Source organism: Engystomops pustulosus, unplaced genomic scaffold, assembly GCF_040894005.1.
Source record: "Engystomops pustulosus unplaced genomic scaffold, aEngPut4.maternal MAT_SCAFFOLD_891, whole genome shotgun sequence".
Lineage (NCBI taxonomy): Eukaryota > Metazoa > Chordata > Amphibia > Anura > Leptodactylidae > Engystomops > Engystomops pustulosus.
The window spans coordinates 7501-25978 of record NW_027285770.1 but is presented as its reverse complement, the minus strand read 5'-3'; the positions used below and the strand labels follow the sequence as shown (position 1 = coordinate 25978).

Here is an 18478-nt window from a genome sequence, read left to right as displayed (position 1 = left end):
AAACCGTGAGGTTATTAACGTACTCAAATAGCCAAATAATACAACAGTAACAGAGGCTCCCGATATAATCCCTTCAATGTCTCACGCAACCTAGTGTAACAGATTTGTCTGATGTGTGTTTGGGGGGTCTTATCCTTCCCTCCCCCCATAAGAAGTTAGTTTCTTCCTTGTAAATGCAAGACTATATGTTCATCCCAATTACAGATTTTCTTACTTCGGCTCTTCCTCCCCTCTCACAGCGAGCAGTCTCAGAGATGAGCTTAAATACACTGTTACTATCCATCAATCTCCATTTAAAATCTCACCTCAATCTGCTTCACATTGTCCCATATCCAGCCCTAAATTGTCATAGTTTTACCAGCACAGCGGGCAGCCGTATGCAGATATGCAAAATTGCATACACATGCAAATCTGGATGTCCACCTAAGGAGAAGGAGTAGCAGGAATTTGATATATGGATTTATTTTCCAGGATTGCTTTGCTCTTAGTAAGGACACACCCTCAGTGCACAATCCTGATATAAAAATCCACATTACACAGTCCTGCTGCTACTACCAAAGGTATGATTTCACATCTCTCCAAGGACAACACCTAACACTGGCTGCAGCCTGTACGGTCACACCTGCTAATACATTCCCTTTAAAGCATTACTGCAAAGTTACTGATAGTTATAGCACAGCTAAATCAATACCTGTATCATACTGCTAGCTTCTCCCTAGCCTTAGATACAGCCTGGTATATCAATCAGCCCTGCTTATAAAATTATATTTAGCTTTTTCCTGAAGAGGGCGGGACTTCCTGGTTGTGACATCAGCTGAGGGCACTGAGGCCAGAGCACTGAGGGCATTCATATGAGTCAGGACAGCAAGTTTATTTGTCCGACCTGAAGCATGTGATCAGTCACAAGCTTGTGACATCATTCAAGGTCCTTTGCCAGACCAATACGGATTTTCACATGAATCAGGACAGCATGTTTATAATTGGACAACCTGAAGCATGTGACAAGTCACATGCTTGTGACATTACCCAAGTTACTATTTTCTTGCAAAGAGTGTATTTCCTTGCAAGAAAATATGATTTTATAAGAAGGACTGATAGATATACCAGGCTGTAGCTGAGGCTAGGAAGAAGCCAGCAGCATGATACAGGTATCATTGGAATTGTTGTCAAAGGCTCTCTCCAGCTGTGCTAAAACTATTTTTTGTCAGTAACTACTGCCCCTCCCAACAAGCCTCCTCTTCTATCCAACTGCCCTATACAGTTTCCCATGGTGACCAGAAAGCAAGGCAAATGGAGAGTAGCCTGGGGGACAAGGTAAAATCTCTGCTAGCAGATAAACACCTGCAACTTACTAATTAGAGTAAATCAGAGAATTTTTGTCAGAGTTAGGAAAATGTTTTTATACTTAAAAGTTGTTCTTTAAGGGTGTGTTCATGCAAAGAAGGAAAAATGCACTTAAGGATTTTGATACAGATTTTGAATGAGAGGGTACGATAGGTCATGTTTGCAATAAACTAGCAATGGAATGATTGGGTGGCAGATTTTTCTGCATCAAAATAAACACATGTGAACTTATCCTTAAAGGGAATGTCTGGGATCGGGGGAGGAGGGGGGGTGTATAGAGTAATAACAGATAAGATATAGGGGCAGATTTACTTACCCGGCCCATTCGCGATCCAGCGGCGCGTTCTCTGCACAGGATTCGGGTCCGGCCGGGACTTATGAAGGTAGTTCCTCCGCCGTCCACCAGGTGGCGCTGCTGCACTGAAAATCATCTCAACGCGCCGGAATGCACCACCTCGGACCAGGTGAAGGTAAGCGCTTCCTAAGCAACACTTTTTCGGTTTTTAAATGCGGCGGTTTTTCCGAATACGTCGGGTTTTCGTTCGGCCACGCCCCCCCCGATTTCCGTCGCGCGCATGCCGGCGCCGATGCGCCACAATCCGATCGCGTGCGCCAATATCCCGGGGCAATTCAGGTACAATCGGCGCAAATCGGAAATATTCGGGTAACACGTCGGGAAAACGCGAATCGGGCCCTTAGTAAATGACCCCCATAGTCTCTTCAATCCGGTACAGCGCAGCGCCTCTCGTTGCTTCCGTTCTCTGATTGTGACGTGGTACCTGTTTCAACTGTCAATGTGCCATTGCAGCTGAGCCTCCTTCTACAGACAGAGTTCTACTTCTACAGCCTCCTTCTACAGACAGTGACGGGAGGCGCCACGCTGAATCGGAGAGAGTATAGCTTGTTAGTTATGTCCCTTGTTAGATATGGACAGGGCCTCACCTGGTGGAGAGCGGGGACTTCCTCCCGAGGCCGATCGCTCCCAGGATTCCTGTGGACATTCTTTCCTCACCCAGGAGGCAGAGTCGGGCCTGGACCGAGAGCAGAATCCGCAGAACGTTCTCTGTTACTTCGCTGTCGTTCTGCTCCACCTGAATCAGAGACAACTGCAGGGTCTTGTGGAACCACAGGAAGAGTTTGGGTTCTTCATGGACGGAGCTAGGGACAAAGTGAACATAAAGAGAAGGTGTAAAATACTTATCTACATAACCTCAGCCACGTCCTCCCATGGAGTCCGTGGCCGGATGTGACCGACCATCCTGATCCTGCCCTGTATTTCTGTATGTCCACATTACAGTCTGGGAGTGCACCCACTATGGGATCCACAGATAAAGGAAGACCCCAATGGATTCCCCCTTGACCACCTGTTACAGTATGTGAGGTTCTTACCTTGGCTGCGCCTGCTCGATCCACTTGGAGATCGTGACCAGCATGCGCAGCTCATTGCTGAGGGTCTGCTCCCTGTTCAGACACTGCAGAACGTAGACGTGAAGCGTCAGGTAACTTCCCAGGGTCAGGCATTCCTGCAGAAACTCCTCAGTAGTAAGTTCGGGCACCTGCAGGGACGCAAGGATCGGGCCCCAGCCCGGGTTCTGCGAGTGCAGGGACTCTGAGAACAAAAAGAACACAGATTATACCTATATATATCTATAGCCCACTAGAGAGAGTCCACTTCCCAGGATGCACCTGGACACTAAACAAGCAGGGGTGCTGGGAGATCAGAGCTCTGAATCCTGGAGAATGGTGAATGCTGCATACTACAGGTTTTACTGAGGGATCTGTGCTGGTCACTTCTGCATCTACAGATCTGCACAGTCACAGCTCTCCTGCTAGCTACACGTAGAGAGCATCACATGACCTCCTCCTCCTTCTAGAGTGAGAAGGGAGCAGCAGTCCCTCCCGTGCAGTAACAATCAATCTAATTTTGTAAATGTCCTCTGGTCTCACAGACATCTATTACAAATTTTAGTAGAATCTAGAGAAATTCTAAAATGTTCCCCAAAATTGAGCAGATGCTGATAAAAAGATTAGAATATGTCATGATGTAAAATTACTTTTTTTTTTTTATATCTGGGGTTTAATGACTAGACCTTAGATGTTGGTTCCATATAAAAGCACAGAATCTTAGCTTTAAAATGGCACCAGCATCAAAAAACATAAAATCTGAAGTCTCGTAGCAACATGAAAGCTAAGGGTTCGATTTACCCCAATATTAAAAAGTTGCAATATAAGAACTTCTGGAAGTCTAAAAAAAAAAAATTCACATTTTTGTATTTTATAATGCAAGGCGGAGCTAAATGTAAAAACGAGTTAAGGGAGCCGTCGCCTGAACAGATCCCTTCAAGTGAGGTTGTAGGATTGGCCTGGACAGGTGCCACCCCGTGTCATACATCACCTTGTGACAGTGGACAGTTGACGGCAGCTACAAGTCGTTCCCATAGAAAGAGAAAAGAAAACAATGTGGCTGCATCAACAAGTTCTGCCGTGTCACCTGCGCTGGGAATAGCGGGACTTACCATCTTTGAAGTACGCCAGTATACAGGCTTCAGTCGCCTCCGCCATGTGTCTGATGGATGCCAGGCTCTGGCAGGCTGCGGTCAGGAGGGGCATGACCAACATGCCTTGTACTTTACTATCAATCCATTTCAGCAGCGCCCCCCGCAGGGACTCAGCGGTGGTCACACTCGCATTATTCATCACCATCAGAAGCTCCATGAACAGACTGCTCAGCGCCATGTGACGCTTCTGGACCTCCAGATCTAGAGAACAAGACAAGATACAAGTAATGTCATGTATGTACACAGAGACTGCACCACCAGCAGAATAGTGAGTGCAGCTCTGGTGTATAATACAGGATGTAACTCAGGATCAGTACAGGATAAGTAATGTCATGTATGTACACAGAGACTGCACCACCAGCAGAATAGTGAGTGCAGCTCTGGTGTATAATACAGGATGTAACTCAGGATCAGTACAGGATAAGTAATGTCATGTATGTACACAGAGACTGCACCACCAGCAGAATAGTGAGTGCAGCTCTGGTGTATAATACAGGATGTAACTCAGGATCAGTACAGGATAAGTAATGTCATGTATGTACACAGAGACTGCACCACCAGCAGAATAGTGAGTGCAGCTCTGGAGTATAATACAGGATGTAACTCAGGATCAGTACAGGATAAGTAATGTCATGTATGTACACAGTGACTGCACCAGCAGCAGAATAGTGAGTGCAGCTCTGGGGTATAATACAGGATGTAACTCAGGATCAGTACAGGATAAGTAATGTCATGTATGTACACAGAGACTGCACCACCAGCAGAATAGTGAGTGCAGCTCTGGAGTATAATACAGGATGTAACTCAGGATCGGTACAGGATAAGTAATGTCATGTATGTACACAGAGACTGCACCACCAGCAGAATAGTGAGTGCAGCTCTGGTGTATAATACAGGATGTAACTCAGGATCAGTACAGGATAAGTAATGTCATGTATGTACACAGAGACTGCACCACCAGCAGAATAGTGAGTGCAGCTCTGGTGTATAATACAGGATGTAACTCAGGATCAGTACAGGATAAGTAATGTCATGTATGTACACAGAGACTGCACCACCAGCAGAATAGTGAGTGCAGCTCTGGAGTATAATACAGGATGTAACTCAGGATCAGTACAGGATAAGTAATGTCATGTATGTACACAGTGACTGCACCAGCAGCAGAATAGTGAGTGCAGCTCTGGGGTATAATACAGGATGTAACTCAGGATCAGTACAGGATAAGTAATGTCATGTATGTACACAGAGACTGCACCACCAGCAGAATAGTGAGTGCAGCTCTGGAGTATAATACAGGATGTAACTCAGGATCGGTACAGGATAAGTAATGTCATGTATGTACACAGAGACTGCACCACCAGCAGAATAGTGAGTGCAGCTCTGGAGTATAATACAGGATGTAACTCAGGATCAGTACAGGATAAGTAATGTCATGTATGTACACAGAGACTGCACCACCAGCAGAATAGTAAGTGCAGCTCTGGGGTATAATACAGGATGTAACTCAGGATCAGTACAGGATAAGTAATGTCATGTATGTACACAGTGACTGCACCAGCAGCAGAATAGTGAGTGCAGCTCTGGAGTATAATACAGGATGTAACTCAGGATCAGTACAGGATAAGTAATGTCCTGTATGTACACAGTGACTGCACCAGCAGCAGAATAGTGAGTGCAGCTCTGGGGTATAATACACAATGTTGCTCAGGATCAGTACAGGATAAGTAATGTCATGTATGTACACAGTGACTGCACCAGCAGCAGAATAGTGAGTGCAGCTCTGGAGTATAATACAGCATGTAACTCAGGATCAGTACAGGATAAGTAATGTCATGTATGTACACAGTGACTGCACCAGCAGCAGAATAGTGAGTGCAGCTCTGGAGTATAATACAGGATGTAACTCAGGATCAGTACAGGATAAGTAATGTCATGTATGTACACAGTGACTGCACCAGCAGCAGAATAGTGAGTGCAGCTCTGGAGTATAATACAGGATGTAACTCAGGATCAGTACAGGATAAGTAATATCATGTATGTACACAGTGACTGCACCAGCAGCAGAATAGTGAGTGCAGCTCTGGAGTATAATACAGGATGTAACTCAGGATCAGTACAGGATAAGTAATGTCATGTATGTACACAGTGACTGCACCAGCAGCAGAATAGTGAGTGCAGCTCTGGGGTATAATACAGGATGTAACTCAGGACCAGTACAGGATAAGTAATGTCATGTATGTACACAGTGACTGCACCAGCAGCAGAATAGTGAGTGCAGCTCTGGAGTATAATACAGGATGTAACTCAGGATCAGTACAGGATAAGTAATGTCATGTATGTACACAGTGACTGCACCAGCAGCAGAATAGTGAGTGCAGCTCTGGAGTATAATACAGGATGTAACTCAGGATCAGTACAGGATAAGTAATGTCATGTATATACACAGTGACTGCACCAGCAGCAAAATAGTGAGTGCAGCTCTGGGGTATAATACAGGATGTAACTCAGGATCAGTACAGGATAAGTAATGTCATGTATGTACACAGTGACTGCACCAGCAGCAGAATAGTGAGTGCAGCTCTGGGGTATAATAAGGGATGTAACTTGGGATCAGTACAGGATAAGTAATGTCATGTATGTACACAGTGACTGCACCAGCAGCAGAATAGTGAGTGCAGCTCTGGGGTATAATACAGGATGTAACTCAGGATCAGTACAGGATAAGTAATGTCATGTATGTACACAGTGACTGCACCAGCAGCAGAATAGTGAGTGCAGCTCTGGAGTATAATACAGGATGTAACTCAGGATCAGTACAGGATAAGTAATGTCATGTATGTACACAGTGACTGCACCAGCAGCAGAATAGTGAGTGCAGCTCTGGGGTATAATACAGGATGTAACTCAGGATCAGTACAGGATAAGTAATGTCATGTATGTACACAGTGACTGCACCAGCAGCAGAATAGTGAGTGCAGCTCTGGGGTATAATACAGGATGTAACTCAGGATTAGTACAGGATAAGTAATGTCATGTATGTACACAGTGACTGCACCAGCAGCAGAATAGTGAGTGCAGCTCTGGGGTATAATACAGGATGTAACTCAGGATCAGTACAGGATAAGTAATGTCATGTATGTACACAGTGACTGCACCAGCAGCAGAATAGTGAGTGCAGCTCTGGAGTATAATACAGGATGTAACTCAGGATCAGTACAGGATAAGTAATGTCATGTATGTACACAGTGACTGCACCAGCAGCAGAATAGTGAGTGCAGCTCTGGGGTATAATACAGGATGTAACTCAGGATCAGTACAGGATAAGTAATGTCATGTATGTACACAGTGACTGCACCAGCAGCAGAATAGTGAGTGCAGCTCTGGAGTATAATACAGGATGTAACTCAGGATCAGTACAGGATAAGTAATGTCATGTATGTACACAGTGACTGCACCAGCAGCAGAATAGTGAGTGCAGCTCTGGGGTATAATACAGGATGTAACTCAGGATTAGTACAGGATAAGTAATGTCATGTATGTACACAGTGACTGCACCAGCAGCAGAATAGTGAGTGCAGCTCTGGGGTATAATACAGGATGTAACTCAGGATCAGTACAGGATAAGTAATGTCATGTATGTACACAGTGACTGCACCAGCAGCAGAATAGTGAGTGCAGCTCTGGAGTATAATACAGGATGTAACTCAGGATCAGTACAGGATAAGTAATGTCATGTATGTACACAGTGACTGCACCAGCAGCAGAATAGTGAGTGCAGCTCTGGGGTATAATACAGGATGTAACTCAGGATCAGTACAGGATAAGTAATGTCATGTATGTACACAGTGACTGCACCAGCAGCAGAATAGTGAGTGCAGCTCTGGGGTATAATACAGGATGTAACTCAGGATCAGTACAGGATAAGTAATGTCATGTATGTACACAGTGACTGCACCAGCAGCAGAATAGTGAGTGCAGCTCTGGAGTATAATACAGGATGTAACTCAGGATCAGTACAGGATAAGTAATGTCATGTATGTACACAGTGACTGCACCAGCAGCAGAATAGTGAGTGCAGCTCTGGGGTATAATACAGGATGTAACTCAGGATCAGTACAGGATAAGTAATGTCATGTATGTACACAGTGACTGCACCAGCAGCAGAATAGTGAGTGCAGCTCTGGAGTATAATACAGGATGTAACTCAGGATCAGTACAGGATAAGTAATGTCATGTATGTACACAGTGACTGCACCAGCAGCAGAATAGTGAGTGCAGCTCTGGAGTATAATACAGGATGTAACTCAGGATCAGTACAGGATAAGTAATGTCATGTATGTACACAGTGACTGCACCAGCAGCAGAATAGTGAGTGCAGCTCTGGGGTATAATACAGGATGTAACTCAGGATCAGTACAGGATAAGTAATGTCATGTATGTACACAGTGACTGCACCAGCAGCAGAATAGTGAGTGCAGCTCTGGAGTATAATACAGGATGTAACTCAGGATCAGTACAGGATAAGTAATGTCATGTATGTACACAGTGACTGCACCAGCAGCAGAATAGTGAGTGCAGCTCTGGGGTATAATACAGGATGTAACTCAGGATTAGTACAGGATAAGTAATGTCATGTATGTACACAGTGACTGCACCAGCAGCAGAATAGTGAGTGCAGCTCTGGGGTATAATACAGGATGTAACTCAGGATCAGTACAGGATAAGTAATGTCATGTATGTACACAGTGACTGCACCAGCAGCAGAATAGTGAGTGCAGCTCTGGAGTATAATACAGGATGTAACTCAGGATCAGTACAGGATAAGTAATGTCATGTATGTACACAGTGACTGCACCAGCAGCAGAATAGTGAGTGCAGCTCTGGGGTATAATACAGGATGTAACTCAGGATCAGTACAGGATAAGTAATGTCATGTATGTACACAGTGACTGCACCAGCAGCAGAATAGTGAGTGCAGCTCTGGGGTATAATACAGGATGTAACTCAGGATCAGTACAGGATAAGTAATGTCATGTATGTACACAGTGACTGCACCAGCAGCAGAATAGTGAGTGCAGCTCTGGAGTATAATACAGGATGTAACTCAGGATCAGTACAGGATAAGTAATGTCATGTATGTACACAGTGACTGCACCAGCAGCAGAATAGTGAGTGCAGCTCTGGGGTATAATACAGGATGTAACTCAGGATTAGTACAGGATAAGTAATGTCATGTATGTACACAGTGACTGCACCAGCAGCAGAATAGTGAGTGCAGCTCTGGGGTATAATACAGGATGTAACTCAGGATCAGTACAGGATAAGTAATGTCATGTATGTACACAGTGACTGCACCAGCAGCAGAATAGTGAGTGCAGCTCTGGAGTATAATACAGGATGTAACTCAGGATCAGTACAGGATAAGTAATGTCATGTATGTACACAGTGACTGCACCAGCAGCAGAATAGTGAGTGCAGCTCTGGGGTATAATACAGGATGTAACTCAGGATTAGTACAGGATAAGTAATGTCATGTATGTACACAGTGACTGCACCAGCAGCAGAATAGTGAGTGCAATCTCATTCTGCTGTGTGCTACTGAAGGGTGTGGTTGTGTGCTGCTGAGCTCCTGCACCACCTGGTGGAAGACCAATCCACCCAGGCCTGCTCTCTCCTCCCCAGGGAGGGAGTGGGTTTTCTGGGATGAGTGAACCAGGCAAATCCCGGGCTTCTGCCTCTCGGACTAGGCCGGCGGGGGGCAGGAAAAGCCAGATACCGGCCAACATGGAGGGGGTGAGAAGATCTGCCCGAACCCAAGGACGCAGCGATGTGACCTCGGCTGCCACCCCCAAGACCCAGGGAAGCCGCAAGGTCTCCGGTTCACAGAAGATCAAGGCAAGTAACATCAGCCTGAGTGCTCCTCCTGGAAAGCTGAGTGACTGTGCGGGAAAGTTGGGTGGTTCAGCTGGAAAGCTGGGTGCTCACGGAGGTGTGCAAAAAGCATGGGGACATCTAAAGGCCCGGGAGTCTGCTTCCATCTATGGCTCCCGGATTGCTGAGCACCTCCGTGAGTACGAGGAAGCTGGCAAGGCGCTGAATAGGCTCCAGGAGGAGATACGTGAGACCTTGGCCCTAGCGGGGGTGGCTACACAGAAGAAAAAGTCTGATCTTCTTAACACCATTGACAGACTTAAAGCCGAGGTCACCGCTCTGCAGGAAAAACGACGGTTGATCCGGGAGCACAGCGGTCCGTTCAGGGAAAAGTTGGAGAACGACGCAAGATTTGATGACATGCGCCAGGAGCAGCTGAGAAAGCTGAAGGGGCTTCAGACCCAGGCGGATGAAGGCGATGGCGATGATGAGGAGGATGAGGAAGACCTGCCGTGTCCGTCTGGTGGCCTGCACCAACACCAGCAGGCCTCGCACGACAGGCTGCCTGCAGAGCAAGCGCCATTACCATCAGGCTGCGGCTCTGCCAACCTGGAGGAGGAAAGTGATGACAGCGGCCAGGGGGGGGCGCTAATGGCTCAGATCCGTCAGCTTGAGTCCCCAGTTCACCTCCAGAACTTCTCCTTCGGCGATGATATGCCAGATGATGACCTAAAGAGAAAGAAGAGAGCCAGGAAGATCAAGGCGTCTCAGGAGGTGAATCTGGTGTTTCGTCCCCTCCCTGTTCCCTCCGGGCAGGCAGCAGTGCCAGCCTGTCGTGTAGGCCCCGTTACCCAGCCCAGCACGAATCCTGCAGTGGACTCGGTGCCAGGGTGCGGGGAGATTGCAAAGCCACGTTCCATCATGGCGCAGAGCACCAGCCTTGTTTGCAGTAGCAAGGATGGTGCAGGGAAGGCATCGGCCGAAAGGCCGGACAGTGAGGGCGATCCAGCAGGTCCTGGTACTGTGCGCTGCCCCCCAGTGGGAGGGGGGGGTGGCCCGGTGCCAGGGGCAGTGGCGGTGGCTCCTGTGGCCCCTAGCGCTGTGGCTGCATCTAGCTCCGGTGGGCAGCGGCAGTGTGATGGGGCTGCTGGGGCTTGTGGTGCGGCGCCTCCCAAGCGTCCTGTGCAGCCTGTGGGAAAGGGCGCAGGAAAAGTTTTATTTTGTATCGGTGCATCTGACCCTGGAGATGACCATAAGAGACTGTCCGGAGTCAATAAGGACAAGCGGCCTCTTTCATCCAGCGAGCAGCGATGCTCAAACCTTAGAAAAACTGTGGGACAACAAGGGGTTAATGCCAATGAGGCAGAGGGCACAAGTAAGATCGGGGTTGGAGCTGCCTCTTCTCAGGCTGTATCAGCTATGGAGGTGGCTCTACCCCCAGTGCCCAGTGACGCCGAGGCAACCCCAGGTCCTCCTGGCCCAGCTGGTGTGAGTGATGCAAGGAAGCGAGGCAGTGATGCAAGGAAGCGAGGCAGTAATGTACATAGTGTGGTGAATGTGGGGGTTGTGAATGGTGCTGAGGGGGGTGATCCTGTTGTGCGTGCTGGACCTTCTGCACCCCCAGTGGTGGCCGCTCCTATAAGGAGCTATGCGAGTGTCACCGCTGGGGCAAGTGGGGTTAACTCCTTGTCTCCTGACTCTGGGAATAGCGTTTTGCAAAGGCGTCTTCTGGAGGCTCTCAGGAGAGGGGAAAAGTCAATCACTGTAGAGGGGAGAGAGGTTGATCTGTCCTTCTGGACAGACAGGCATGGCCTGGCAGCCTTCCAAGAGAAAAGGGGGGGAGAGACTGTATGGTCTTTACCCACAACCGGGCCCGGAGCTGCCCGTAGGAATGTGGTTCGTCTTCGCTGGAGGGGCAGTGACGCATGCCCACCCAGGTCAAGGGTGGTGGAGCTCCTCCTGAAGATGAACTTCAGGGCTAGTGACATCTTTGCCCTGATACATCCTTATGGTACTCCGGAGTTCGATGTCAGCTTTGTTCGGCCGGAGGGCTTAGAGCTCTTCTGGTCGAATTATGAGCTGGCAAAGAACGAGCCCGCATGGCGAGACTTTGCTGTGCAAGCAGTGTCTCGCCAAAACACAGTCAAGAAGGTGACCGTTTTGACCCGTAACGAGTCACTTTCTTGCATGGACATCATGACTTGGCTGAGTCGTTATGGCGAAGTAGTTCAGGTACCTCAGAAAAACCGCGATGAATTTGGCATTTGGTCTGGGGCCTGGACCTTCATGATGAAGTTGAAGTGTTCAGGCGGCACAGTCGCCCACATTCCTTCTTCAGCCTTTCTTGGGCGGGACAGAATCCTGATTTTCTACCAGGGGCAGCCGAAGGTCTGTCACAGGTGCGGTGACCCCACACACTTTAGCGCCAGCTGCCAAGTGCAGAAGTGCGCTTTGTGTGGTGGGCTAGGTCATCTCGCTGCATTCTGTAAGGACATTAGGTGTAACCTGTGTGGTGAGCTCGGTCACCCTTTCAGCCGTTGTCCTCGCTCCTTTGCCAATGCGGTTGTGACCCCAGTGGAGGAGAGCCATGAGGTTGCTTCTGCTGGGGAGGGTACCAGCAGAGGTGGAGGAGCTGAGGGGCCTGTGAAGAAAAGTAAGAATAAGTCACCTTCTCAGTTGAGGCGGCTTGAAGCCAGACAAAAAGGGAGAGAACTGGGGAAGCCTCAGGTTCCTGGGGTGACCCTTGGTCCTTCCTCAGAGGCTGGTCATGCTACTGAGGCCCTGAGGGATGATGAGTTGGATGAGGAGGTCAGGAGGATGGAGCGCGAGAAAGGTGCCATGTCCTCCACGTCCTCCCATTATGAGAGTATGGATGAGGATAACAGGATTTGGCTAGAAAATAAGCGCAAGCAGAAAAAGAAAAAGCGCGGCGTATCTAAGGTACCTAAGGAAGGGAAAACTTCCTCCCCTCTGGTTGAGCTTTCCAACCAGTTCCTCACCCTCGATGAGATCGCCTCCTCGGAAGGAGAGGCTGAGGGTGGGGTTCTGGAGGTGGCGGCGGAGCAGCCTGCAGGGGGCGCCGAGTCTCTATCCTCTGGGGAAGCCGGGTCCTCAGAGTGGGAGACTGACTCAGAGTCAGGAGACAAGGACGAAGGAGAGGGTGGTCCGGGTGGGTCCTTGGGGGCCAGTAATAACATGGACACCTCGATTTCGTTAAAGAGAAGTTGCCCCAATTCTGAAGGGAAAAGGGAAAAGGGATCATCCTCAGAGGAGAGTAGAGGGAAGGGAGGTAGTAAGAAAAAAGCCGTCTAACTCAATCACTCATGATGGCGGCACCCACTCCGTTGACACTGGCGTCCATTAATGTCGCCAGCATTAAGTCTGATGCGGCTAGATTTGCGGCCTTTGATTTTCTCGGCCGTGTTGAAGCCGACATTTTATTTTTGCAGGAGACCAGGCTGCCAGATTTGGCGGCCGTGTTTAAAGCTAAGAGGGAATGGAGACACGGGCCTTCCTATTGGTCTCTTGCGGCCGAGCCGTATAGCGGAGTGGCGGTCCTTTTTACCGCACCGGTAGAATGCCGACGAGTTATTGAGTTAGAAATGGGGAGGTGCCTGATCCTGGATGTCCTCATGAAGGGACAAGAACTTCGTCTTATTAACATCTATGGTCCCCAGTCCAAGTGGGACAGGAAGTGTCTCTTTATGAGGATCAAGCCCTACCTTTTTACAAGTCGGCAGGTGGTCTTTGGAGGGGACTTCAATGCTGTCACGAGGTCCCAAGATAGGGGAGGTTCCAGAGACAAGCTGACTTATGATAGCGTCGCTCTTAATAGCATAGCCAGTGAAGCTCGCCTGGTGGATGTCCACATCCGGCACACCCCAGGCCACGCGGGGTTCACCTATTATAGGGGTAGCTGCAGGTCTAGAATAGACAGGTTTTATTTAAAGGAGGAAGCCATCTCTTCAGCAGTGTCCGTTGTTGAGGTGGAGTTCTCCGACCACTGTTTAATTTTGTTTTCTCTGAATGTTACAGAGACCCCCCGGATGGGAAGAGGCTACTGGAAGCTCAATTCGTCTCTCCTGGAAGAAGCAGAGATCAGACAATCCTTTGAGGACTTTCTTCAGAGCCAGGTACCATTGCTGGGCCTTTGTAGCAGTAAGTCAGAGTGGTGGGAGATGCTCAAGAAAAGGGTGGCGAGATTCTTCCGGCAGCTCTCGAGCCTCAGGAGCCTGGACAGGTACCGCCTGTATCAGGGCCTGAGGAGGAAACTCGAGCATCTCGTCTCGACTGGAGGTAGTCGTGAGGACATCTCCAGAGTGAAATCCTTGCTGAAGAGGTGTCAGTACGATAGACACGCATCTTTGGTTTTTGAGAGGGATTACGGGAAATACCGCTCGCCCGACCCTTACAGAAACTGCAAGATGTCAGTGAATGGTAAAGTTGTCACAGGACTGGTTGACAGTACGGGATCCCTGAAAAGGTCCAGATCAGGGATTCTGGAGGTCGTCAGATCCTTCTACTCGCACCTCTTGGGCAGGAAGGATCTAGATCGGGATGTGATGTCGGCTTTCCTGGCTGAAACTGTCCCTGAGCCAGGAGTAGACCCCTCTCTTGATGTTTTGACAGAGATGATTAGGGAAGAGGAAGTCAGCCGGGCGATTGAAGGGCTCGCCCTCAAGAAATCGCCGGGTCCGGATGGCTTAACATCCGAGTTTTATAAGACCTTTAAGGACGCCTTGGTTCCCCTCTTGACTGAGGTATTCAATGAGTGTCTTTCCTCGGGCGCTCTGCCGAAGTCAATGAGGAGGTCTGCCCTGATCATCCTGTCAAAGGGTAAGGACCGATCTCGTATTGAGAACTGGCGTCCCATAGCGCTTCTCAATACGGACAGAAAGGTTTTGGCAAAGGTGCTGTTTAATCGGCTGGTGCAGTTTGCACCCCGGCTCCTTTCGGGGACCCAGCACTGCTCTGTTCCAGGCCGCAGTACATTTAGTGCTGTGCTTTGTGTCCGGGAGGCAGTGGAGCAGGGCAGGGCTGGTAACTGGAAGGGGTACTTGCTGTCCTTGGATCAGGCAAAAGCGTTTGATCGGGTTAACCACGAGTACCTCTGGTCTGTCCTTCTGAGGTATGGCCTGCCGGGTGGGTTTGTCAATTGGCTGAAAGTTTTGTACGCAGGGGCAGAGAGTTTCCCGCTTGTGAACGGTTGGATTGGCCGCTCTTTTGAGGTTGGGTCTGGTGTTCGCCAGGGTTGTCCTCTGAGCCCACTACTGTACGTGTTCGCGATTGACCCATTCCTTAGGAGGGTTGATCGTGGGCCGTTGGTGGGAGTCGGGATGGACCGGGCAGCACCGGAAGCCACTCTAAGGGTGGTAGCGTATGCCGATGACGTCACTGTTTTTGTGTCCTCGAGAGGGGAGGCGCAATGGGTGATGTCAGAAGTTGACCGCTACTCAGAGGCTTCTGGGTCCAAGATCAACCGGGATAAGTGTGAGAGTCTCTGGCTGGGAGAGGGAGGTCCAGGCTTTGATCTCCCGGACACTCTTCCAGGGCCCCAAGACTCTGCCAATGTTCTCGGCATCGAATTTGGCCAGGGGGATTACCCCATGCAAAACTGGGACGGCAGGCTTAAGATCGCCGCTCAGAGGGTGGACCAGTGGAAGGGTTGGTCTTTGACCCTCAGAGAAAGGGTTAATCTGATCAAAACTTACCTGCTCCCATTGCTGATATATCTGGGCAGTGTGTGCATGTTGCCAGAACCCCTCTGGACTCGGGTCTACAGTCTGTTCTTCCAGCTGTTATGGGGGAATAGGCTGAACCTTATCAAGAGGGAGGTTACTTACCGCACGAGGAGACAAGGAGGGTTGTGTATGGTCAACCCTGTGGTGTTCCTAGTGAATACCTTTCTTAAGATCAATGTTGCAAACCTCTGGAAAGAGAGGGCTCCTCCGTGGGTATACTCCTGCAGGGGATGGTTTCGGCCTTTCTTCCAGGAATGGGAGACAGGAGGGCGAGTGAAGGATCTCCGTACACCGCATGGGCATCTTCCGGCTTACGCTACCCCGGTTCTGAAGGTGATTCGCCGGTGGGGTCTGGGAATGTGGGAGATCAGGACCATGTCGAGGAAACTCCTTGACAAGAGGGTTCTGTTGACCCATTTCCAGAAGCCTCTGGCCCTCAGGGATTGCCCAAGTCGGGATCTGGGGGTGGGTTTGAGTTTATTGAATTCTATCCGGATCCCCTTGAAGTTTTGGGACTTGGCTTGGCGCTGCTTCCATGGAAAGCTGTGTGTGAGGGACAATCTGAAGTGTAGGAGCTCTGAGGAAAGGGGTTGTCCCCGGGAGGAGTGCGGTGGCCTGCTGGAGTGCATGGACCACTTCCTGCTTCAGTGCCCCTTTAACACAGAGGTGTACAACCGGGTGGGCGCTTCCATCCATTGGCCCGGGTTGGCCGGTCTCTCCTATGCGGAGTGGGCCTATGGAGCATTCAGAGGCCTGGGTGGCCGGGACCGCTGCACGTTATTCCTAGTTAGTCTAGTGGTCAGGTACCACACGTGGAACGCACGGTGTTTAGTGTCGACGCAGCGTAAAATCCTCCCGGTGGATGAGGTGGTTAGGAACATTCTGGGTGACCTGGTGAAGGTGCGCTCTCTGGAGTATGAGAGGCTGGGCACGGGGAGGGCCTCTCTCCTTTGGAGGGGGTTCTCCTTTAGTGTCCCTTAGTCTGTCATCTCCGCTCCTGGTGTTGGGCTGAAGCTGACACTGTAGATTTTTGTTTTGTATCTGAGGTTATAGTGATGTAGGGCTTGCAGGCGCCGAACCTGGGCTTTATGTGGTTTTGATATATGTTGGTATGTTTAATGTGTTTGTATCTTGTGTTATATGTAGTTATAGTTCTTGTGTGTATATAGGTTGGTTGGTTTTGGGGTGTTGGTGTTAGGGTGTTAGGTTGGGAGGGGGGTGGACGGGACTTGGACTATACGATCCTGGGCACTGGTCTGGACTATATAGCGTGAACTTTGGACGTTAGACCAGTGTCTGGGGGGGGGGAGGGTGATGGGCGTGGGATTTAGTTAGTTATATTTATTGTTATTTAATGTTAATGTTATTTCCGTTATATTCATTGTTATTTCTGTGTTTATTTATTGTTTATTTATTTATGTGTATTTTGCTGTGTATTTCGATATAAAAAAAAAAAAAAAAAAAAAAAATTTAGGTGGTGGGACTGGGTGAAGGTTTTGTTTGTTTTCATGCTGAGTGTGTGGTGTGTGTGTGGCTGGGCCAGGAGGTTTTGTAAGTTTATTTTCGTTTATATTTGTTCTTTTGTAATTCTTTTGCCAGAAGTTATGGCTTCATTTATGTTTATTATTGTTATGTTTTTCACTTTTATATAAAATAAAAGATTTACAGGATGTAACTCAGGATCAGTACAGGATAAGTAATGTCATGTATGTACAGTGACTGCACCAGCAGCAGAATAGTGATTACAGCTCTGGGGTATAATACAGGATGTAACTCAGGATCAGTACAGGATAAGTAATGTCATGTATGTACACAGTGACTGCACCAGCAGCAGAATAGTGAGTGCAGCTCTGGAGTATAATATAGGATGTAACTCAGGATCAGTACAGGATAATTAATTTCATGTATGTACACAGTGACTACACCAGCAGCAGAATAGTGAGTGCAGCTCTGGGGTATAATACAGGATGTAACTCAGGATCAGTACAGGATAAGTAATGTCATGTATGTACACAGTGACTGCACCAGCAGCAGAATAGTGAGTGCAGCTCTGGGGTATAATACAGGATGTAACTCAGGATCAGTACAGGATAAGTAATGTCATGTATGTACACAGTGACTGCACCAGCAGCAGAGTAGTGAGTGCAGCTCTGGGGTATAATACAGGATGTAACTCAGGATCAGTACAGGATAAGTAATGTCATGTATGTAGAGTGACTGCACCAGCAGCAGAATAGTGAGTGCAGCTCTGGGGTATAATACAGGATGTAACTCAGGATCAGTACAGGATAAGTAATGTCATGTATGTACACAGTGACTGCACCAGCAGCAGAATAGTGAGTGCAGCTCTGGAGTATAATACAGGATGTAACTCAGGATCAGTACAGGATAAGTAATGTCATGTATGTACACAGTGACTGCACCAGCAGAATAGTGAGTGCAGCACTGGAGTATAATACAGGATGTAACTCAGGATCAGTACAGGATAAGTAATGTCATGTAAGTACACAGTGACTGCACCAGCAGCAGAATAGTGAGTGCAGCTCTGGAGTATAATACAGGATGTAACTCAGGATCAGTACAGGATAAGTAATGTCATGTATGTACAGTGACTGCACCAGCAGCAGAATAGTGAGTGCAGCTCTGGAGTATAATACAGGATGTAACTCAGGATCAGTACAGGATAAGTAATGTCATGTATGTACAGTGACTGCACCAGCAGCAGAATAGTGAGTGCAGCTCTGGGGTATAATACAGGATGTAACTCAGGATCAGTACAGGATAAGTAATGTCATGTATGTACACAGTGACTGCACCAGCAGCAGAATAGTGAGTGCAGCTCTGGGGAATAATACAGGATGTAACTCAGGATCAGTACAGGATAAGTAATGTCATGTATGTACACAGTGACTGCACCAGCAGCAGAATAGTGAGTGCAGCTCTGGGGTATAATACAGGATAAGT

At 48.4% G+C, this 18478-nt stretch overlaps 1 protein-coding gene across 1 annotated transcript in view; it reads right to left on the bottom strand.

Moving 5' to 3' along the window:
- Nucleotides 1-2286: 2286 nt before the first annotated feature.
- Nucleotides 2287-18478, bottom strand: part of LOC140112577 (ectopic P granules protein 5 homolog) — a gene marked incomplete at both ends in the record, with an annotated part of 23574 nt that continues 7382 nt past the window's right edge. Inside the window, 4 exons of the mRNA XM_072132558.1 lie at nucleotides 2287-2502; nucleotides 2734-2953; nucleotides 3740-3766; nucleotides 3861-4103. Of these exons, the coding sequence (XP_071988659.1) occupies nucleotides 2287-2502; nucleotides 2734-2953; nucleotides 3740-3766; nucleotides 3861-4103 (706 nt within the window). The remainder of the gene's footprint in view (nucleotides 2503-2733; nucleotides 2954-3739; nucleotides 3767-3860; nucleotides 4104-18478) is intronic.